This window comes from Trachemys scripta, chromosome 9, assembly GCF_013100865.1.
Source record: "Trachemys scripta elegans isolate TJP31775 chromosome 9, CAS_Tse_1.0, whole genome shotgun sequence".
Taxonomy (NCBI): domain Eukaryota; kingdom Metazoa; phylum Chordata; order Testudines; family Emydidae; genus Trachemys; species Trachemys scripta.
The window spans coordinates 90,132,103-90,155,710 of NC_048306.1; the positions used below are offsets into that span (position 1 = coordinate 90,132,103).

The 23,608-nt window shown below is 40.4% G+C and overlaps 1 protein-coding gene across 7 annotated transcripts in view; it reads left to right on the top strand.

Annotated features, from left to right (window-relative positions):
- The window catches only part of NLGN1 (neuroligin 1), a 578,187-nt gene that overhangs the window by 118,841 nt on the left and 435,738 nt on the right, over positions 1 to 23,608 (top strand). For 4 of the 7 annotated variants that reach the window (XM_034780941.1, XM_034780942.1, XM_034780943.1 and 1 more), the window contains exons 1-2: positions 7,663 to 8,189; positions 21,056 to 21,861. In XM_034780941.1, coding sequence (XP_034636832.1) covers positions 21,369 to 21,861 — 493 coding nt within the window. In that variant the 5' untranslated portion in view covers positions 7,663 to 8,189; positions 21,056 to 21,368. Of the gene's footprint in view, positions 1 to 7,662; positions 8,190 to 21,055; positions 21,862 to 22,292; positions 22,353 to 23,608 lie in introns of those variants that run through there. The other 3 variants (XM_034780937.1, XM_034780939.1, XM_034780940.1) reach the window with 3 other exon arrangements.

Consider the following 23,608-nt stretch of genomic DNA (forward strand, 5'->3'; position numbering starts at 1 on the left):
CTCACAAAGCACGGGACCCTGCGCCTTGGACATCATGGTGGCAATGGGTCATGTTGATGCTGTGGAACGGCGATTCTGGGCCCGGGAAACAAGCACGGACTGGAGGGACCACATAGTGCTGCAGGTCTGGGATGAATCACAGTGGCTGCGAAACTTTCGGATGCGTAAGGGAACTTTCCTGGAACTTTGTGAGTTGCTGTCCCCTGCCCTGAAGCACAAGGACACCCGGATGTGAGCAGCCCTGGCTGTCCAGAAGCGAGTGGCCATAGCCCTCTGGAAGCTTGCAACGCCAGACAGCTACCGGTCAGTCGCGAATCACTTTGGAGTGGGCAAATCTACCGTGGGGATTGCTGTGATTCAAGTAGCCAACTCAATCATTGAGCTACTGCTCTCAAAGGTAGTGACCCTGGGAAAGGTGCAGGTGATCATAGATGGCTTCGCTGCGATGGGATTCCCAAACTGCGGTGGGGCTATAGATGGAACTCACATCCCTATCCTGGGACCGGCACACCAGGCCAGCCAGTACATTAACCGAAAGGACTACTTTTAAATGGTGCTGCAAGCACTGGTGGACCATAGGGGACGTTTTACCAACATCAACGTCGGATGGCCGGGCAAGGTTCATGATGCTCGCGTTTTCAGGAACTCTGGTCTGTTTAGATGGCTGCAGGAAGGTATTTACTTCCTGGACCACAAAATAACTGTTGGGGATGTGGAGATACCTATAGTCATCCTCAGGGACCCAGCCTGCCTGCTAATGCCCTGGCTCATGAAGCCCTATACAGGTGCCCTGGACAGTGAAAAAGAACTCTTCAACTACCGTCTGAGCAAGTGCAGAATGGTGGTGAAGTGTGCTTTTGGATGTCTGAAGGGGAGATGGAGAAGCTTACTGACTCGCTGTGATCTCAGCAAAACCAATATCCCCATTGTTATTGCAGCTTGCTGTGTGCTCCACAATCTCTGTGAGAGCAAGGGGGAGATGTTTATGGCTGGGTGGGAGGTTGAGGCAAATCACCTGGCAGCTGGGCGATTAGAAGAGCCCAGCGGGACGCGCTGTGCATCCGGGAAGCTTTGAAAGCTAGGTTCCAGAGTGAGCAGGGTAACCTGTGACTATTAAGTTTGTTTAAACAGAAGCTGAACCTGCCCCCGTTTCTTTACCCAGTTAATGTTGACTATGCTCTCCAGTTACCAACCCCTTTCCCCGCCTTCCAACACACCTTTAAAAATAAAATAAATGAAACTTTGTTACACCGTTTTCTTTATTAAGGATTTCGTGGTAAAGTGTTGAAACTGGGACGCAGACTGTGGTGGGGAGCGGGTGTAGTGATGGAAAAGACACTTCTAAACTCGAGAAATGACAGGCTCCTGCTCCTAGAGCGGTCCGCAGTGGTGGACTGGTTGTTTCAACGGAGCCTGACACCTCCTTTTCGGGACTCTGTGTGTGGGGGCTATGTGACTTTGTGGCGGGGGAGGGCGGTTACAGATCCCCTGCTGCGTGGCTCTGTCATCCAGGCTAAGGACCGCTGCATAAGATCTGTAACCGCCCTCCCCCGCCAAAAACTCACATAGTCCCCTCGCACAGAACATGAAAACCACCTCCCAGACTGACCAGGGTGCCTAGTGACTGCAATGTGTATGTGACCTTCTGCTGAACCTGCCCCCGTGTCTGTACCCTGGTAAAGGTGACTGTCCTTTCCAATTACCAACCCCCTTCCCCCCCTTCAAACACACTCTCTTCTAAAAGAACATGACGGAAACAGTAATTAACAGAAACATATTTTTTATTAACAACTACACAGTTAGGGGATGAAACTGGGACGGGGGCTTGGGTGAGGTGCTTTTGGAGTGAACGAAAGGACTTATCAAATCTTTGGGAATGAGAGCCTTCTGTTACTTGAGCAGTCTGCAGCGGTGGAGTGACTGTTTTCACAGCCCCTGCTGCCCCTCCTTCTTGGGACTTTGGGTGAGGGGGGATGGGACTTTGTGGCGGGGGAGGGCGGTTAGAGAGAGAATGCAGCGGGGCTCTGTCCTCCTGCCTCTGGTCCTGCAGAACATCTGCAAGGTGCCAGAGCGTGTCCATTTGCTCCCTCATTAGTCCAAGCAGCATTTGAGTCGCCTGCTGGTCTTCCTGCCGCCACCTGTCCTCCCGTTTGCTGTGTGATCGCTGGTATTGCGACATGTTCTCCCTCCACTGGGTCTGCTGTGCCGCCTCGGCTCGGGAGCAGCCCATCAGTTCTGAGAACATCTCGTCCCGTGTCCTTCTCTTTCGTCGCCTGATCTGCGCCAGCCTCTGGGAGGGGGATGCCGGGGTAGCTCAGGAGACACTTTCAGCTGTGGGATGGGAAAAAAGGAGTGAATTCCTCAGAAAGATAGTTTTGCGAACAATTAATATATTCTTTCTCTGTGAACAAGACCATGCACAGCACCTATCACATGCGCAGTCAGTACAAGGTCGAATTTTCGGCCTTCCCATTGAGTGCCTGGGGTCTTGCTGTACAGATCACACAAGCGGGGCTGGACAACGGAATTAGGCTAGCAGGTGGACATGGTAAGCCGTAGACTTTTGGCTGCTTAATGCTTAATTTACAGCAGTGCCCTCCTTTCACATTCCACGCAATGCTCCTAGCGTTGGCCAGTTCCTGCTGCCGGCAATCCGGCCAGCATGAACTCTGCTCCTGTCCCACCCCCCTCGTGGCTGTCCCCGGGAAAGATCCCTGCATGCTACCCCTGTCCCGCCTCCACCGCCTGGCTGTAAACCGCCGGTTACAGTTATGTAAAGGAACAAGCAATCAGTCCCAATACTAACATTCACCTAATTCAAAGCAAGTCACCATGAGTGATATCACTCTGATGAGGATTTCGGAGACAGAGAAAGAACGCATGCTACGTGAATGCCAGCAAGAACCAGGGCCGTATGCTGCCATGCTTTGCGAGGCAATGATCCCGGAGTACTTGCTGCTAGCCTGGCGCGGAAAAGTTTCCTACCATGGAGGACGCAATAAGGCCACTCTCCCCAGGAACCTGATGCAAAGGCTTTCACAATATCTCCAGGAGACCTTCGTGGAGATGTCCCAGGAGGATTTCTGCTCTATCCCCGGACATATTGACAGAATTTTCCAGTAGCTGCACTGGAAAGGACTAAAAACTAAAGCGCCTAGGTCAAACTAATAATGAAAAACCGGACATGTTGACAAACTTTTCCAGTAGCTGCACTGGCAAGGACTAGAAACTAAAGCGCCTAGGGCAAACTAATCATGAAAAACCCATTGTTAAGATACCATTCCTATTCTGTTCAAAATAAATGTTTGAAACACTTACCTACTGATGTTTCCCCTGATTCACGGTCTGGGTTACCGCCTTGGGAGGGTTGGTAGGGGATCTCCGTGAGGGTGATGAAGAAATCCTGGTTGTCGGGGAAATCAGCGTTGAAAGTGCTGTCGACTGCCTCGTTCTCCTCATCTTCTTCCTCATCTTCCCCCTCCGCGAACATCTCCGAAGAAGCGGCCGTCGACAACACCCCATCGTCAGAGTCCACGGACAGTGGTGGGGTAGTGGTGGCGGTCGCACCTAGAATGGAATGCAGTGCCTCGTAGAAATGGCATGTCTGGGGCTGGGATCTGGAGTGTCCATTTGACTCTTTGGTCTTCTGGTACCCTTGTCTCAGCTCCTTAATTTTCACGCGGCACTGCGTTGCATCCCAGCTGTATCCTCTCTCCGTCATGGCTTTGGAGATCTTCTCGTAGATCTTCGCATTCCGTTTTTTCGATCGCAGCTCCGAAAGCATGGACTTATCGCTCCACACAGTGATCAGATCCAAGACTTCCCGATCGGTCCATGCTGGGGCCCTCTTTCTATTCTGCGATTGCATTGTCACCTCTGCTGGAGAGCTCTGCATCGTTGCCAGTGCTGCTGAGCTCGCCACGATGTCCAAACAGGAAATGAGATTCAAACTGGCCAGACAGGAAAAGGAATTCAAATTTTTCCGGGGCTTTTCCTGTGTGGCTGGTCAGAACATCCAAGCTTGGACAGCTGTCCAGAGCGTCAACGGAGTGGTGCACTGTGGGATAGCTCCTGGAGCTATTAGCGTCAAATTACATCCACACCTACCCTAATTCGACATGGCCATGTCGAATTTAGCGCTACTACCCTCGTCGGGGAGGAGTACAGAAATCGATTTAAAGAGACCTCTATGTCGAAATAAATAGCTTTGTTGTGTGGACGGGTGCAGAGTTAATTTGAGTTAACGCTGCTAAATTCCACATAACCTCCTAGTGTAGACCAGGCTGATTAGCTCCATGTGTGAATGTTCCTATTCTGGAATAAAAGTGCTTCATGGATTAAGCTAATTCAGAATAATGCATCCTTATTCAGGAAGAGAAAGCATCCACACATGGAGTTAATCAGGAAGAGTTAATCTGCTTTAAATTTACTACCTTATTCCAGATTAATTTTCATATGTAGACAAGCCCTTAATTTAGTAACTGATACAAACCCCACTGGAATTAATGGAAATCAAACTTCCAGTTAGACTGAACATCCATCTGTGAGACTGATCAGTAGAAGGAAAAATTTTAGGTGTAAAAGATATTAGAGGTGAAAAAGAAAGGGGAAAAAAAGTAATGATACTAAGTAATTTCAGATAAACACAAAGCAAGTGAATGAATTACGTTATGTCAATGATTTCTTACTCTTACCAATGTACATGTACTAATATATACAAAGTTCAATAGTCAATTGATCATATACATCATTCATATGGATTTTAAAATTGCCCTTCAATAATATTTTGGTGTTACATACTACCAATGCAGGCAAAAGTTCTGAAAAATCAATCAAAAAACTGAATATGGGTTGGAGGGCTAAACGATAGTACCTAAAATAAAAGAGACAAAACAAGCTTTGAATGAATAAAAGACTGTCAGGGGTTTCTGCACACACCTAAGTGTAAAGTTAAAAGTAACGGCTATATTGCCATCTTTCCCAGGACTTTGTGTGTGCTGTGAAGTTTTTAATTCCTTAGATTTGCTGCTGTAAAAACATGATCTTGTGTAATCTGCTAGTAATACCTTACAGAGAATATAACTCCCCAGAAGTACACATTAATTTAGATCATATGCAGCCCATGGAGGGAGAAGGGAAGCAGTGGAAAGCTTTTGATCTCTGCAGTGGTGAATGGTTAAATATGTGACTTGTAATTCTGCAGGTTTTGAATGGAGATTATTTTTTCTGGACATTTTTGGTCAATAAATTAAGCTAGTTAATGCCTCATCTTGAGAAGGGTTCAAGTAATTTAGGATTTATAGGCCTTCGTGAAGGAGGAAAGACTTGAAGGAAGAGAGGGTGAAGACATGTCCAAGTGGATCGGAGAGGGAGTTCAAGGTGTATGGGTAGGGTCCTATCAAATTCATGGCCATGAAAAACACGGCAAGGACTGTGAAAGCTGGTATCCCCCATGATATCTGGTCTTTTGTCTACTTTTACTCAATACTATACAGATGTCATGGGGGAGACCAGAGTAAATAGGCTGGTGTTTGGTGGGTACCTATGGGAACCCAGTTGGGTATCTTCAGTTTTTCCTATATCTATTTTTAAACAATTTTGTTAAAATCTAGAAATATTAAAAGTAACAATTAGAGACTGGCTTCTTTTTTTTTTCACCTTCCATAATAATAGTGTTTTGGCTCCTGGTTGTTTGGTGCTTTAGGCCCATATTTTAAAGTTGCAATACCTAACTGATTTAGGGGCCTACATTTCATTTTCAAAAGGCCTAAGTCTCATTGAAAGTCACCAAAGCGCCTGGGTCATTTTTGAAAATGTGATTTAGGCTTCTAAGGCCAGGTCTACACTACCCCCCTAATTCGAACTAAGGTACGCAACTTCAGCTACGTGAATAACGTAGCTGAAGTTCGAAGTACCTTAGTTCGAATTAGTTCGAACTTACCTTGGTCCACACGCGGCAGGCAGGCTCCCCCGTCGACTCCGCGGTACTCCTCTCGGCGAGCTGGAGTACCGCAGTCGACGGCGAGCACTTCCGGGTTCGACTTATCGCGTCCAGACTAGACGCGATAAGTCGAACCCAGAAGTTCGATTTCCAGCTGTCGAACTAGCGGGTAAGTGTAGCCAAGGCCTAAATCAGCTGTCGCAGGATTGAACAGAGCAACTCCTAAATACCTGTAAAAATCCAGGCCTTGGTCAAATTGGTGGCATGTGATTGGCTGATAGTCATAAATTATCATAACTTTGTTTACAGAATCTATTTCTGGGTTTTAAACTTTTTTCCCCCAGTGCCTCATTGGGAAGAATGTAACAGAAATCTTGTTGCACAGTCAGGGCAATATGTGATGTGCTTTTCTCTGCCAATTCTGCAACACCTGTGTTTTCAACTGTAGTGAAAGAGTTAAATTACACAGTTTGTGAGTGCTTCTAGGGCCATGGGACTTTGAAACTGAATTCTTGAAACTGGTGCATACTAGGTTAAATCCATACAGGTTAAAATGGTTTCAGTGCTGCAGAAATACCACAGAATTCACAGTGCACTGCCACCATATGCTCTCATCCTTGCCATAGACATATAGATTAGATCCACCACTGAATTCTGGGGGGGCTGTGTGCAGGTAAGGAGAATAAAAGCTTATCAAATTTATGGGCACCTTTAGACCTTGCCTGAAGCTATAGGCACACTGGAATCTTGAACGTGTAGGCTGTGCTTGATTAATGTCAATATTTTAAAATGAGACATTTGTTAAAAATCTATAATTTTTAGTGTTAGAGAGAAGGGAGAGCCTCTGCTAACAGAACATGAGATGTTAATGACTTCTCTGAAACAGGCTTAACTCAGGATGCTTGCGAGCTTCTGAGCATGTGTTTCTGGTTAATGTTTTAATATGTTGGCATTTCAGAATTCAAAGGGTCACTTCCCCCATTGGTCCTACTCATCCATCCTGAATTGCCACCTTTCATTCTCCTGCTGTGACCTCAGTAGCAAAAATGATATTTCAATAGGAGGGAAGCATATGTCTGAATTTAAATATGCAAAGTAGGCAAAAATCAATTTTAAAAAGTAACAAAAAGCTAAAAAAAAAGGTTTAAAAAACAACGGAAGGGAAATAGTCACAAATATATGAAGTCCTGGTAGTGATTTTTTCAAGTAAAATGGGTATGAATAGCTATTATTTCATACCAATGTATGTTTATATGAAATAGTATTTTGTATATACACAATATGTATATTGTGCAGACTTTTTCTTTTAGATGTAACTTATAGCTGCATAAATTCATACATTTGTGTGTGAATGTATACACACGTGAAATTAAGTGATGTATACCTAAATTTGTTTGCATGAAATAATATTCTTATATATATGCAAAAGATATATATATATATTACAAGCATGTGCAGAATTTTTTTCCTTTGAATGAATACTTTGTAAAAATCCAATACAGCTTTTTAAACTTAAAAAAGTTTAAAAATCGAGTCGTTTATTGTGTAGCCTTTGCACTATTAAAGTTATTCACTGTCCAGAGACATGGTTAATTAAGAAGGCTGAACAGCCTCCTAAAATTGAACTTATGTAAGCAGATGGCTGTCTTTTAGAGTAAGATCTCGTGCCATTCAGCTGTTGACCACTAGGGGTATCTTTGTACTATTTTTCATCCAACAGCAATTTGGAGTTGAAACCTATAATAGGGGAAAACCAAGGTTCTCGGCATTTTTTTTAGCGAGCAGTGCATCCAGGATCCAAAAAAGATTTTTTTTAAAAAAAAAGAAAAGAAAAGAAACACACACACAACCTCCTTCAGTCACCCAACAGTGCTCTGAAATCACACAACTGGACATCAAGCAAAGGGGATTCATCTGGAGGGCAATTTCAGATCGAGATAAATCTATTGGATTAGTAGGATTATCTGATTGCAGCTGAAAAGAAGTAACGTTTGATCATTTCTATTTCTTGCCTGATGGTCGGATTTAAATGGAGGTGGCTTGCTACATAGGATGATGAATTCCGGATGGGAATTTTTTCGCCCCAATCTTGGGCGAGGGGAAAAAAAATATATAAATCGATACAATGTGGAAGTGTCCGGGGGATGATTTAAAAACCTGGGGGTTACAGCGGCTTTAAAAAGGGATAACGACTCGAATCCAGTGAATTACAGGTTTAGCTGTGATTGCAAAAAGCCACTGTGAACTGGTAAATACTTTGCTGCTTTTCAACGTTGTGGTGTTTGCAGTGCGGTGTGATAGAAACTGACCCCTTGGATTTTGGGGGGGCGGGCGGGGGAATCAATGTGGTGCCCTTGTCTGTCTGTGTGAGTGTTTGATGAGGGGTTAAATCTCTGTTTCTGTTATTGGGGTGGGCGAGGGCGGATCTGTTACTGCTACAATAAGAAGGGGATGCAATCAGGGGCTTCTTTGCTTGGGGTGCAGGGATAGTGAGTTCATAGGCATTTTGCACAGCTGCCAAACGGTCAGTGTTTGCCTCTCCCCCGACTTACAAAACATTCGTGCGTGTGTGCAAAGAGAATGGCATTTTAGCTTCTGCAACTTCGCCTGGAAGACAGGGCTTGGGGTTGATTCCTATCTGGTAGATTTCTTGCCTGTGTAACTTACAAGAGCAAGCCTCGATGCCTGGAAGGGAGCCGGATGCAGGGATCGCCCCAGTGGTTGCCCTGCTGCTGCTTGGGGAAATCTTTGCAGGGGGATTTGGCCGCGTACAGACAGAGAGAGACGCACAGAAGGCAGCGCCGTATCACCTAGAAATAGGGTACTCGCTATATTTGGATCCTCTCCTTTGCAATCGCACGCATTGCTCTCCCTAATGCAGCCAGCGCTAACTTTATTGCCCCCTCCCTCTTTAAATAAGTAGATGTTCCAGCTTGATTTTTGCCCATGCACTGAACTGTTGTGTGCATCGTGCAGCCCCGAGTTGCATTTCTGATGCATCAGGACAATACAGTGCCTCCTGCTAGGCTGCCGTGCCTGATGGAAGGATGATTTTTTTTCCCCTTCAGACATCTTCTTGCATCTGAATCCTGGGTGTTCAGGACTCCTTCTTCCTCTTTCTCTTCCCCTGGACAATGCACTAGAGCCTTATCTTGATTTGCTGAAGAAAAATCAATTTTCAGCAGGTTTAATGAAAATTAATCAGTCAGATTACTTAATATTAATGGTCTTCTCAGTAAAGCTAGAAGTTACCTTGGAATCAGGAGACAGGGTGTTTATCTCAAATCATTTTGAGGGTGCATATGGTTCCAAAGCAATTAAATTAGAATCATTGTTTTATTTAAACAAAACGCAGGTTGAGTAAACTGTGGCATTCTTCCAGCAGGTACCATGATCAGAAGAAACCATTTCCCCCTTCTCAATCTAGTGACCTTTTTTAGGGGTTATATTTTTAGTTTGATTTTTTTTAAATTGGTTTGTTTTTTAGTTTTAAGAACTGTGGCATTAACATGCATTCACATAAAATGGACACACCTTGCAATAAATAGCAAATACCATGTTTTTAGCACACTTAAATGTCTCATGAATTTGAAATTAAACTGCTCCCTGTCGTGTGAACTCAAGCAAGTTATTTCAGCAAACATTTTTCAGGCAGTGCCTTGCACTGAAGATATTTGCATTTATACAGATGCATTTGAGGTACCTGCCTGTACCAGTAAGTATGGACAGGTGATTCACATTAGAAAGCATTTAGTTGTGAACATACTGAAAATAAATTTCCAGGGAACTCTAAACTGCTGGTTGCTTGTTGTTTTTTTGTTTTGTTTTACAGTAGAGCATTTCAGTGTATTTAGACATTAATTATTGGTTAACAAGGAACACTGAGCACTTCAGACTTCCTTTTCCTCTTTTCTTGGTGCTTAATTCAAATAAAGGATACTCATGAAATAGCACAAGCCTTCTAAATGGTGCAAGATGGCCTTTTACCTTATTCACATGCATGAAGCACATGTACACCTAAAAACATGGGCCATAATATTAACATCTGGGTAGCTAAAGTTGAGCTCCTAGATTCATATTTAAAGTGGGCTGCTTTTGTGAAATTTGTGTGGGTTCAGCACCTCTGAAAAAATCAATCCATTTCTTTTTATATGTGGATTTAGGAGCCTAGAGTTAGTCACCTTTGAAAATGTTGGCCTTGTAACTTTTTTTTTCTCCAGAGTATTCCCCTGATATAAAGTTTACTCTTTTCTCACCTTAGCTACCTTTGATGAATGTCACCAGCTTTCTTAGAGGAAAGCCATAGACTGAAGTAATGTTCTAAATTAATGGCTTTTTTTGCAGTAAAGGATGAGGGAAATGTAGATACATTTGAAGGGAAAAAGGCATTCTCTTATTCTGTGATATGTCATGCAGAATGTGACTGGAAGGAAGGATCATCCTGAACATAATCATGCTAAGTGTGCTGAGAAGCAGCGTTTGGTGGAACATCTCCCTTTTGGGTGACATAAGGAAGCCAGTGAAGGCAATACAGGCTGCTTATGACAATACTGTTACGTGGAAATGAACAAGAAGCTTGGGCTGAAACTGATTTGGGACATTTTTACCCATCCTTGTAAAAAAGAGAATATTCTGGCTGTTAACACTCTTAACCAAGTGGGCATGCTCAGGATTATATGGCTGGAGGTGGAGCAGTCTGTTGAGGAGGGTGACTTAAAGAGCAGGATAGAGTAGGAACTTGATAAATTCATTTGAAAGTGGATGGAAGACTTGGGGATGGTGCTAATTTTATTTTTATCAATTTGCATATTTCATAACCACTGACTCATACATAAGCACACACTAGACTATTGTTAGAGTGAAGTGGGGGGAAGAGGGAAGCAGCAGCAGCTGAGAGATGAATTTAGTTTGTAGACATCCCTTTCTTTATTAATAGAGATATTCTCTACTAATAGATATGTAGATCTGTATTGTAGATCTCCGGCCTGCTTTGAATCACTTGTTTGTTGCTGTATTTGTGGGTTTTTTAATCACACGGAAGGAAACTATTTAAAAATTAAATACTGAAAAAGGATGATGAACATAATACAGTCATTCTCTGAAAGTGGGTAATGAAAAGGCCACACATTGCCAGATGCTCATTAGAAAGTGTTGCAGAAGATATTTTTAAAATGTACGTGCAGGAATAATTGCAATACAATCTGTTCTGGTATATAGTACTATGTCCATTACTTACTAGTATCCTAAAAATCCCTATAATTGTAGGGGTAGCAGATAGTCAAAAGACAAAAATGTTTAAGCTTCAGATGTTGATTGAAGATTAAATGTTTTTGTATTTTTACATCAATATATTACATTTATGTATATTGTGAAGAAATGCTAAACATATAAAGGGAACATGCATTTTAACTGTGATGCATTGGTATTTGTTGCAGAAGAGCTTGTATCAAAGGGAGAGAGAAAGTTAGTAGATGGTGAAAGAGGGAGCTAGTTGGGAAAACTTTAGGAAGCATTGCACGTTGAAAGCACATCCTGTAATTTTAGTGACAAGCGATGGCATTAAATTCCCCACAATCGCTATTGGTATTACAGGTGAGAATCCTGCTGACTTCTTAGTGACTCAGCTTTGTATTTACACCTGCTTCTGAAAACCCACATGTTTTCCAACAGACTTTGCTTTTCATAATTATCAGTTGATTAATGGCTATGCTGTGTGTCACGTTTCATGCAGACATGTAATGGGCGTATTTGCTTAGGTTTGCTTTGTTTTTCTGTGCACCTTCTATAATAAATCAGTTTTTATGTAAAGAGACACTGACTACATAAAAATCATGGGGTGGATTCTCCATGAAAATGGACCCAGAACAATTCACACTGGTTGGGGATCTGGCCTCATACTTATGTCTAAACATTTTTTGCCACTGTTGTTACAAGTAAAAGGTTAGGTTACTATGAATGAAAGTGTTTAGAGAATTACCCTACCCGCTTTTAAAGTTTCTTTACTTTGTGTGTGTATATAATGCTTTTTGTATAGTCAGTTTCAGTGTAGCTACTGAATCTGTTAGTTAGTTTCCATTCGTGTTTGCTTGGGTGTTTCTCACAGAAAGAGGGAAGAAAAGCCATCTTTAAAATTGGTAACGTGTGATTTAAAACCACAGAAGTGGTGCAGGGGGACACAGTTTGTTGGCAGAGGCAAGATTCAAGTTAACTGTGTGTTTTTGTTTTGTGGGTTTTTTTAATTGAACAATGAATGTAAAGGGCAGAAGTTGTGTGTTTTTAGGAAATACTAAAAAAAAAAAAAAAAAAATGTTCCAAAATGGACCTCTGTAAAGATGGCATTAGCATACTTGTTGAACTGGTTGTAATGAGTTAATGAGGGAAACAGGTTGGCATTGCACTTTGTACTTGAATTGTCCGTTTAAGTGATTTAGAAAAGAATTGCTCAATATTTACATGCTTGGTTATATGGAAAGCTGCAGGAGTTGAATTCCAGTCATTTTTTAATGATAGATGCTTTTTTTTTAAACTTATTTGTTTAATTGAAAGAGGAAAATGTCATTTTCCCATAGGATTAATCCACATATTAGTAATAGTGTGTAACTCCATAACAATCACATTTAAGAGGAATAGTACAATATAAAACAAAACAAATGTTTTTAGTTCTTGATCCCAGCAATATAACTTCACTGAAGTCAGTGGAGTTACTCCTGTTTTACGCCTGGTGTAAGAGGAGAATAAGGTCCTGAAATTGTTGTATCAAGAGAACTGATGCATCCTGGTTTCAATGTATTTCTTATTGTAGGAATCATGGCCAACATGATCATAAGGAGACCTGAGACTAGGTTGCTGTAACCTAATTAGGTATCTTTCTTCTCCCAGGTAGCAAAGGACAAGGAAAACAGGACAGCCAGCTGAGTAACAGGAGCTAAACATGAAGTCAGATGGAAAGAGTAAATCACTGCAGACATTTAACAGTATTCTACACTAAGCTTTTGAGACTTTTTATTTTAATTTTTTTTACAACAGCAAAGATAGTCTCTGCTATGTCTATTTCATGTGGGAGAAAAATCTCCAGTCTGTGGCACAACAGACTTTACTGCTGCCATTACTGCAGACTTTATAGATCAGAGATGTGTCAGCGAGTTAGCTTTAGCTGTAATGTTTTTTTGTGTGAAACCTTATGGGCCTTGCAGCCACTTTCTCATATTGACACTCATAAAACGTTCAAGTTCTCATATTTATTATTTAGTTTTCTTCCTTTATAAAGCAACAGAGCACTTCAGTTTACGAACGTGAAGTCAAAAGTGACAGGCAAGCATGAATAGGACTTAATGAGTTTTAATAATATACATATTAGAGACTGCTAAAGAAAGCTTAATTAAGAAAAACAAGCTAAGCATGAAATTCATTTTAGAGCAAATACAAGTGAAGTTACAGCTACAGATGTAGAATCAAAAACCAGAATGATACATCACAGTAAATGGAATCCTAAACTAGATGATAGGTCCATTTAATACTAATACTAAATGTAGTGTGTATTCTACAGTGTGGCAATAGCACACAAAACCCCCTTGCTCTAGATCAGGGGTCGTCAACCTTTCAGAAGTGGTGTGCCGAGTTTTCATTTATTCACTCGGATTTAAGGTTTCGCGTGCTAGTGATACATTTTAATATTTTAGAAGGTCTTTTTCTATAAGTCTATAATATATAACTAAACTATTGTTGTATGTAAAGTAAATAAGGTTTTTAAAATGTTTAAGAAGCTTCATTTAAAATTAAATTAAAATGCAGAGCCCCCCCGGACCAGTGGCCAGGACCTGGGCTGTGTGAGTGCCATTGAAAATCAGCTTGCGTGCCGCCTTCGGCACACGTGCCATAGGTTGCCTACTCCTGCTCTAGATTCTGAACTATAGTTAGAGGTGACAGCTTTGTGCTCAGCAAAGTTATATTTATGTTTATCTTAAGAAGAAAGACGGAATCAAAATCAGCTTGATTCTGACCTCAGTTACATTGATGGAATTGAGATCTGATTCTGGGCTAATGATATCAATGCTTCCTTTTTTGGTGTAGCACAGGTATATACACTGTATTTATTTGTGTACTGAATTGAAACAGTTATTGATCTAGCTCCACAAACATGGATTTGGAATGCTTGGGTAGTGATACCGGTGTGGTGCTGTGATGGAAGAACAATCCGTAGCCAGAGTCTCTCTGCATATACCAGCCTTTTTGCCTTCAGAGTTCTCCAGCAAGCTACAGGATTTGGCAGACAATTGTATTTGACTTTGTGTATCTCAAATGCTTAATGTTGAAAGATAAGAAAAATGCAGAAATTGGCATGTTTCCTACATGTTTGATGTGAAAGCATGGGTTATTTGATGAACGTATATTAAAGGGCAATGATAAAGGGTCAAATTCTGCTCATCTACTCAGGATTCATCCTGTTGAATCAAGATTTGGCAATAAGTATGTATTATTCATCTAAATTTAGTATGAATTTTAGTGCTTAATCTTTCACCCATTGAAGTCAATGACAAAACTTTGGGTCATTTCAATGGGAGCAGGATTGGGGCTCTCTAGTTGTGAATTCTACAATGAAATGTAAGACTGATCAGAGTTGATTTAAGATAGTGGAGCATGTGAATGTTTCATAAAATGTTCATCAGCAGAGAATTACATTAATTGTAGTCTTCAATATACAGGAAGTCTTCTGTATCAAAGAACTCACATGAGAAATATCTGGGGCATTTTCCCACCCACATGATCTATCATTAAAACAAGATCATCTAAATTTCTAGACCAAGCCAAAAAATTCTCGAGTCCAGAAGCACACTGTTGGTAGGAACATGGTAACCAACTGGACATTGTGTTTTGCAGAATAGTTATATAATTCAAATTGAGTATAATACTTGGTCCATTTAAGAGTTAACCATAAGCTGCTAAAAGGAATAAAGGTTCACTTCACTACCCATTATATTCCAAGCCAGTGCATCTGTCATTTTAAATTTAAATCTGTATTACTTAACTGTCTAAACTTTACACACAAGTGACAGAGTTATCTATTCTTTCTGTTCTGAGTAAAATCACCATTTTCATTGCCTACTTACTGTGCAAAATTTCAGACAATTCTAGTCTACATGTTAAACATAATAGCCAACTTATGGTAATATAAACAATTACTTTAGCTAAGGAGTAGGGATATTTAAAAAAATAGTTATTGATATCAGAAAATGGAAGTTAAGAAGTAAATGACTCTATGCCATGAGACTTAAAGCATGTCTCATTCAGAAACAGTTTATTAGGAAATTATGATCAGAAGTTTTGCTATCTTGGTAAATCTAAGTTGCAGAAAAGTATTTAAAGAGACCATTTGATAATGTAATTAGCAAATGTTCCCACTAATATGAAAAACAAATATATAATGGGGCTGAAAAATGTAAAACAAGTTTAATATCTGTGCCCCTTTTTAGTCTCATATCATCCATTTGTTTTAATGTAGCTATTTATTAACACTGTGCTTCTAAAATAATTATGTATATAGAATGTATATTACATATGTATATGTATGTATGATATTTATATTTCTTACTAATTTGTTATGCATCTAAAATAAAACATATGGCATTGTTTACATATCTAGAACTAATGTTAAATAAAGGGGAGTGGATGGATCAGGGAATGGGTATCTAGGGGATGGAGCCAATCACCTCTGACTAGTGGGTTCTATCTGATCACAGCTAGTCCTGTCTGAAAGGACTTACCATCAGATAGTTATGAGATGACTTTTGTGGAATAACCTTTGTGGTCTCAGATCAGTTCCTGGTGGGCAGGTGACCACATCAAAATAGCTAACATAACATTTGGCACCATTGTTGGCTGTTTCAGTAGAGATCAAAGATTTAAGTGAGTTTGGATACTGAATTTCTTTCTAAAGCAGGTGTACTCTAAGGCTACGTCCTCACTCCGCGGCTCCCCAGTCGACAGCGCTTATGCCTACCTGAGCTGGTGGAGTACACGTGTTGATTCAGGGATCGATGGTCGCGTCCCGACGAGACGCGATAATTCGATCCCCGAGAGATCGATTTCTACCCACCGATTCAGGCGGGTAGTGAAGACGTAGCCTAAGAGTGAGCCACATTGGCAAGACAGTGTGGGGAAGCATGCATTGTTGTAGCCTGTGTTGTACATCTCTTGGGTGTATATATATACAGGACTTCAGTCTCTAGTGCTGTCAGTTTGACAGACTTCAATGCATTAAATTCATGTAGATAGAAGGAAAGTAATTTTCTTTAAAAAGATATAGGAACAATTCCTTTTCTGAGTTAAATCCGTACAAACCGACTGACTACACTTGTGTACACAAGAGCAGAATTTTGTCTCAGTCTCTAATATCAGATAGAAAGAAAATGTGAAATGCTTGTTACAAAACTTCTCTTCAAGCAATGAAAAATGTTAGAGAAGAGAAAGCAAACCCCAGAATAGACTATATCTTTTCAGCCTACCTGATAATGTTTGCAATCAACATATTCCTCTGGTGCAGTATAATCTTTTTTTAGTGCCATGCATTGTCCTGCCTATAACATTCTTGTTTTGCTCTAACATTAGTTTAGACTTTCTTTTTTTTGGTGTCGACATGAAGTAAGTTTTTGCGTTTTAATTACAATTTGAGGTGGATGTCAGTAGAAGCGGGATGAATGCTGCAATGCTCTGCAAACTTGTTTGTGCTTTGAAAGGAAATCACTTTGGAAGTGTTCAGGTTCCTTTTGTATTCACTTTCCATGAACATTTGTGCAATAGTTTCACAAATGCTTGTGGAAAGGGATCAAGTTATGGGGTACTTTATGGGCTACATTAGGGCAGCTATGTGCTAGTTCTCTAGCTCAAGTCTGCCCCAAAGATGGAATAACTTACCTCAGGTTGTGTAGAGCTGCCATAGCAACTTCTCTGCCACCCCACTTCCAATAACTGGCTCAGAGGGTGTGGCCAAGGGAAAGGAGACTTAGCCAGGTCCCTCTATTGTCTCACTCAGGGCTAGTCTACACCCGGATCGGTGGGTAGAAATCGATCTCTTGGGGATCGATTTATTGCGTCTCATCTAGACAGATAAATCGATCCCCAAATCGACGCGCTTACGCCCACCTCGTCAGGAGGCGTAAGCGCCGTCAACGGGGGAGCTGCGGCGGTCGATTTGCCGCCGTCCTCACAGCGGGGTAAGTCGAATAGGATCCCCCGAATTCAGCTATGGTATTCGCGTAGCTGAATTTGCATATCTTAAATCGACCCCCCCCCCTTTAGTGTAGACCTAGCCTCAGTTGCTGTAATAGTCCACTAAGGCTATTGGCAGCTGGTGCAATTTAGAGCATCCCTCAGGCATGAAATTAAGTTGTGAGGAGTGGTTAGGCTGCTTTAAATTATGCTGGGGGACTGGTCTGTTCCAGAATTGTCCAGGTCATGAGGAACATCAATGTGACCTAAAGCCATCTTTGCATGCTGGCTCCTCAGCTGTGGGGAATGCTTGTCCGCTGTCACTCAGGATCGGGGCGATAAAGTAAATGAGATTCAGAAAAAAAATCAAATAATTTTGAATAACAAACAAAATATAGAAAAACTCAATACGTTCAAAAAATTCCCAAACCCATGAAATAATTTATTGAATAAATTTTATATGTTTATAGGTGATTTACTCAGTGGTAACTGACGATGATCCTCAGCCCTAGACAAAGATAATATCTGACGATAATTTTTAAGTCTAGACCTCAGTATATTCTGATGCTACAGCCATGAATGATTGGCTTTATACTTTGCCATGTTCTTCAAATTGCTCACCACTTCTGGGTAACTGACTTTCCAGCCCACCGTCCTGCTCATTCCCACACTTGCTCATTGCTGCTTCTGACCGTAGTGCACCCACACAAGACTTATTTTCTCCCTACTGGTTCCTGTCCAGTCAGCTCCAATACAGGTACCAGGGGAAAGCTATACAGGGAACACATGCTGAGGTCTGAAATATGTTTCTGGCAACAACTAAGTAGAACAGGTAGATGTGCTCCAGGCAAGAGTCTCAGCCTGTCCTGAGGTCCCCTCACTGCTAACAAGTAGATTTTTGTGTTAGAATTCTGCAAGAACTTGAATAAACTAAACAATCTCTGTATTTGACTGACTTCATGTTTTTAGTCTTATTGCCTCAGGGTAGCTCTCATAGTGAAGAAATAATGTACTATTTCCACCATCCCAGAAGTGGACTTTCCAGGGGAGGTCAGATCTCTTATTACTTCTCCATAAACAACTCCCTTAACTATTTAAAAAAAACCCTATTATAAAAGAAACATAAATGCAGATACTAGAATGTGTGGACATCGCTGCTGGAAGCCCTTTCCCACCTACTGGATTATATACCCTTTGACTCTGCTGGCTCCCGCTGACCAGTAAGGGCTAATTAATGAAAATAGCCAAACATATTATTGATTTATGTTCTTATCACTGCAGCCTCCTTACGATATCAGAGAACAAAACTTTATCCATGCATGGCAGAGTGACACCATAGCTGTTTAGCTGCTGAGCATGACATCCAATGGAATGGTTTAAAACCACAGCTCTACACTTATGGAAATAGTTTAATAACTAGGGGGAAACCCTCTGACATCTGAACGATTAAGGGGACTACTGCTGACTACTTATTTAATTTTATGTTATTTTTAAGACAACTGCATTTGGTTCCTAGATTTATCTTTTTTAATAGTGGAGTATACCAAAAAAGTGCTTGTCTAGTAATTGAAAAATAGCTTTGACACTTTAAGAGAAGGGATTCTGCTAAATGAACTGTTATTTAAAGCGTATCTTGGTAATTTTCCACCTTGAACTGACTCAGCAACTCAAAATGAAAAAGAAAGGAAGGAATTATTTGGTGCTGCTTTGTTAAATTTGATTTCTCCTTAAACATTCCCCAAACCATATTTTTAGTGGGACAGCTACTCCAATGAAGTACTTATTATTAAATAGAGAACATCAGAATTTTGGGGGGAGAGGGGCAGAGCACATTCCTTTACCGTTGAGGGGGAAAAAAAGATTTTGAGACTTAACTAGATGGATTTAATACATGCAGTTTGGCATATTTTACTGACCTATCACTGTCCACCAAAATTGGGCCAGTTACCAACTTTCTCCTCATTTAGACTTTGAAGGTTGTACTGACCACTGCTCTTCAGTCTCTGAAATGTCATGTTCTTACTCGTGGTCAAGAAAGCTCAAAATCTGAAAGGTGACAAAGCAAAAATCTCCCAAGATGCAATTGTCTGGGTGCCATTCTGCACATGTTTATTAAGCTAAATAGAAGTGCATACATTAACCTTCAGAAATGGTTTGTGCAAGTAAATCTGTGTGTTTCCAACAAATACTGAAAATTTGAAACAGAAGAATGATGGGCATAAGCCTGTCTTCTGTATGTTAATATAGTTTCACAGCAAAAGGTATTAGAATTAGCAGAGAGTGATGAAATTGTCAAAAAGCTACATCTATCTCCTTATTGCCTTCTGAGATAGATTTTTTTTCAGAGCTAAAGGAATATTAGACATGAACCAAATCTCCTGCTGTCCTATATAGCTTTTACAATCTCCTTTTTTAATAAGCCAAACTGCCGGGCAGTCTGTCTGTTAGACAAGCTCTCTTTTGAATTCCCTCTTCCATGTGTATAGACGTGATAAAAACAATTTTCATTAAAGCTGCCAATGCTGTCTCAAAAGGTGTTTCAAAATGTGGCGTATACTAAGTAAAACTCATTTCCTGTACATTACACACGGTTTTACAATGAGTGTAAGATTACCCTGTTACTTTGTACATTATACTGCATTTAAAATTAAAGTATATTGTAAATTGTGTTGGCAATGTGATTAACATGAAAAGGAAAGATGTTATGGTATGCTCTAAGCAATCTTCAAAACTACTGCATTACAGTCCCTGTATCACAACCTTTGTGATAAAATAGAGTTGAAAATAGAATCTGGGATTCCAGATTATATAGTCTCTGATCCTAACAGATTATTTTTCTAGGGTATTGTGCAGTAGACATACTGGTGTTTGAAAAAATCAGGACTTGTGGGAGCATTTAAATGGGTGTATTGCAAATTAAGAGTAGAGGGAACTGATTCTTCATTCCTTGCACACACACACATCTTTCACTGCAGTCAATAGTGTGCAAGGAATCGGGCTGTAAAAGAGAATTGTGATACACAGACAACTTGCTTTGATTTGTGTGTCCATTCCTCTCTTTAAATAATTTCCAAAAGAAGCAGCCTTTGAGGTCCAATCCTGCTTCTTGGAAGTCAGTGGGTGTTTTGCTTTGACTTCAGAAGGACCAGAATCTGGTCCTGTATTGTGAATATTTGGAAATCAAGTTAATTATTGCAAAGATTGTTTCTCGGTCGACCATGAGTGCCAAAATCCTCACATCCTGATTTTCCATTAGCTATCGGAGAGAGATACATGGTTAAGAGGTCATCATTTAAAGTATTTCATGTTGTACCCTATAAAATATTCTACAAGATTGGGCTTTTTTTCCTCCAGTTGCTTCAGTGTTCGAATTATAAATTACATTTTAAAATGGGCAAATAAGCGTTTCTTATATGTGCACATGTAATCTATTTTTAAAGAAATGTTACTTTGTTTTAGCATTCAGCATCCCGATATGACGTGGTTTTACTGAGTATTGAGATTTAATAAAATAATTGATCTATGGTTTCTGTTGTCTTGATAAACCAACCTCTGCTAACAAGTTTAAAATGGAGTTTGGGACAGTTAAGTCATATAAAAATGTAATGGTAAAATATATTTAATCTGAGCTGTCAGCAATTTGTTTATTTTTAGGAATGTGCATTTTAAAACTCTTTTTATAAGGCCTGTTTCTTCTGAAAAACTCTGTAAACTAAGGAGGTGACACTGTAAATAATCCAATAATCAGTAGTTCACCCATCATTTCATGGAACCCATAAACTACCTACTGTAGAATTTTACTTACATGACTCTAGCAAATATATGTGTGCAATAAGTTGTAAAACAACTAGTTATTACTCTGCCCATATTAGTTCTTTCATACTAATGATTTATTTTCATTTTCTCCAGGATATAGACCTGCAGCTAATTGGATTTGATTTATAAGAGGGGAATCTGCAGTAAATGGCCGCTCTCTGCATATTGCCACTATGGAAAACAGAATTGTCAATAGGATGTAGTCTGATAAATAGTGCTGTGTGAAGATGCTGCTTCAATAAGTGTGAAATCAATGGAAGATACTTGTCGTGTGAAAAGCCTTTTGAGATTTTTCTGACAGGCTCATATTTAGGAAATTTGATCCATTTTCTGCGGTTGCCCTATTTTTACACAAGTGGATACAAATAAGATTGCTTCATTGTAGCTATACAACTAATGTGGGACCATGGCCCTTCCAAGATCCGTGTGGCTGAACTGCGTATGGAGAGCAATGATGGTCCGTCTATTACACATGGGATTGGATGCCACTTTTGTTCTTTGTATACTTGGATTTTTGCTTCATGCTGCAGCTGTGTCCTCACAAAAATTGGATGATATTGACCCACTCGTGACCACCAACTTTGGCAAGATAAGAGGGATTAAGAAGGAACTTAATAATGAAATTTTGGGGCCTGTTATTCAGTTTCTTGGGGTTCCTTATGCTGCCCCACCAGTAGGAGAGCATCGCTTTCAACCTCCTGAACCTCCATCTCCCTGGTCAGATATCAAAAATGCTACTCAATTTGCTCCAGTGTGTCCACAGAACATTATAGAAGGCAGATTGCCTGAAGTCATGCTTCCTGTGTGGTTTACTAATAACTTGGATGTAGTTTCTACCTATGTACAAGATCAGAATGAAGACTGCCTCTATTTAAATATATATGTCCCAACTGAGGATGGTGAGTTAATAGCAGACAAAACAAGGAGACCTTTTTATTTTCCTATTCTAAGGTTTAACAGTATTAATTCATGTGTACTGGTAGCATGCATGGCTTTCCTTGTTTGCATGCCAGCATTTTACATGTATGCATGCTGCTTTTTCTGTGTATGCATCTGTTCCGATATCAATTTTTTTCCTGTCTACGCTCATTTTCTTTCTCCCACAGCACGTGTACTTTAGGTTGAAGTTGGTACCTAATTCTCATTGCCACCCACTGACTTCTGGGAAGATGCATCAACATTTATCCATTGCATGTGCAGGCACAACAAATTGGGAATCCTCCGCACCTAATAAAAGCAGGCCATATTTAAGTTAGATAGTGGTGTTGCATGCTCCTACTGTCTGTGATGGAGCTCCATTTTATTTTCTAGTCTTCTATTCATTTTTCAGTCAAAAGAATATCCAAGGAATGTGCCAGAAAACCCGGCAAGAAAATTTGTAGAAAAGGAGGTATGTATAAAAGTGGACCAAAAAAAAAAAAATGGGGGAAAAAGAAAACTTTGCAGAGGAAGAACAAGTAACAAATCTTAAAAAGGCTAATTGCTGATACGGTGAAGTGAAAGGTTAGGGAATATCTTGTATTTAATGACGCCAGAAAGATAATTAAATGGAGACCTAGTTAAAGTAGATGAGAGGATAACGTTTGTAAAGCCTGAACTCAGTTACACCTGATTATATCTCTTGTACTGTGTTGTGCTGACTGTATTGACAAGTTCCATCTGTACTTTGACCTTTTAGTCTAGAGAAGTGTCATTCAAGTATAACTACGGTATATGTATGCACAGTGGGTGGTGCATATGCGTTAAGGATTACCCTACTGCCACTGATATCAATGGCAAAAAACCCACACCCACTGATTTCAGTGTTGTAGTGATTAAGCCCTAGCAGCAGTTGTAAAGCTCCCCAAAGCAGAACTCATTTAGTAAACTTATACTTTTTAAGAATTGAGGGTGGGTTTGCCTTTGCTGCATCTGTAAGGCCAGAAATCTCTTAATAGGGGTGTAGTGATATGTTAAAATATTTTGACCCAATAACTTGGAAACTAGAACTCCTGGCTGATTTTTGTCTTCCAGTATTAGTCTTTTTTTCCCCCTTAGTAAGGGAGAACTTGCAAATTTCTTTTGTGAACATTTGCAGATTCCCAAAGCTATTGAGGTACAGTGTAAAATTTGTACATTTATGCTAATGAACACAATTTAAAACATGTGAAACGATGTATTACTTAGAAGATGCTTTTACTCTTAAATCCACAATAGAAACGTCATATTAACATTATAGTCATACCAGCATATAAATTCAGAAACTCGATTGTTCTGACATAATATTTTTAATATAATTTGCCCAGAACCACCTGTAAATCTCCTGCGTAATTAAGCATAAAGGGCCATGTCAAGAAATAATTTTAAATACTTAGGCCAAAATGTTTAGGCTCCTAACTTCATATGTATGCATCAAAATAAATGTGGCCTAGTTTTCAAAGTTTCTGGGCAACTACAACTCCTAGTGGCTTTCAACAGTAGTGTGGGATGCTCAGCACCTCTGAAAAATCAGCTGCTGTTATTTAGGGCACGTCTTCCCTGGCAATGTTAGTGCTGCCGCCGCAGCGCTTTAACATGGCTTGTGTAGTCGTGGCATAGAGCTGGGAGAGAGCTCTCCCAGTGCTCTAAAAAACCACCTCCACGAGGGGCATGGCTCCCAGCGCTGGT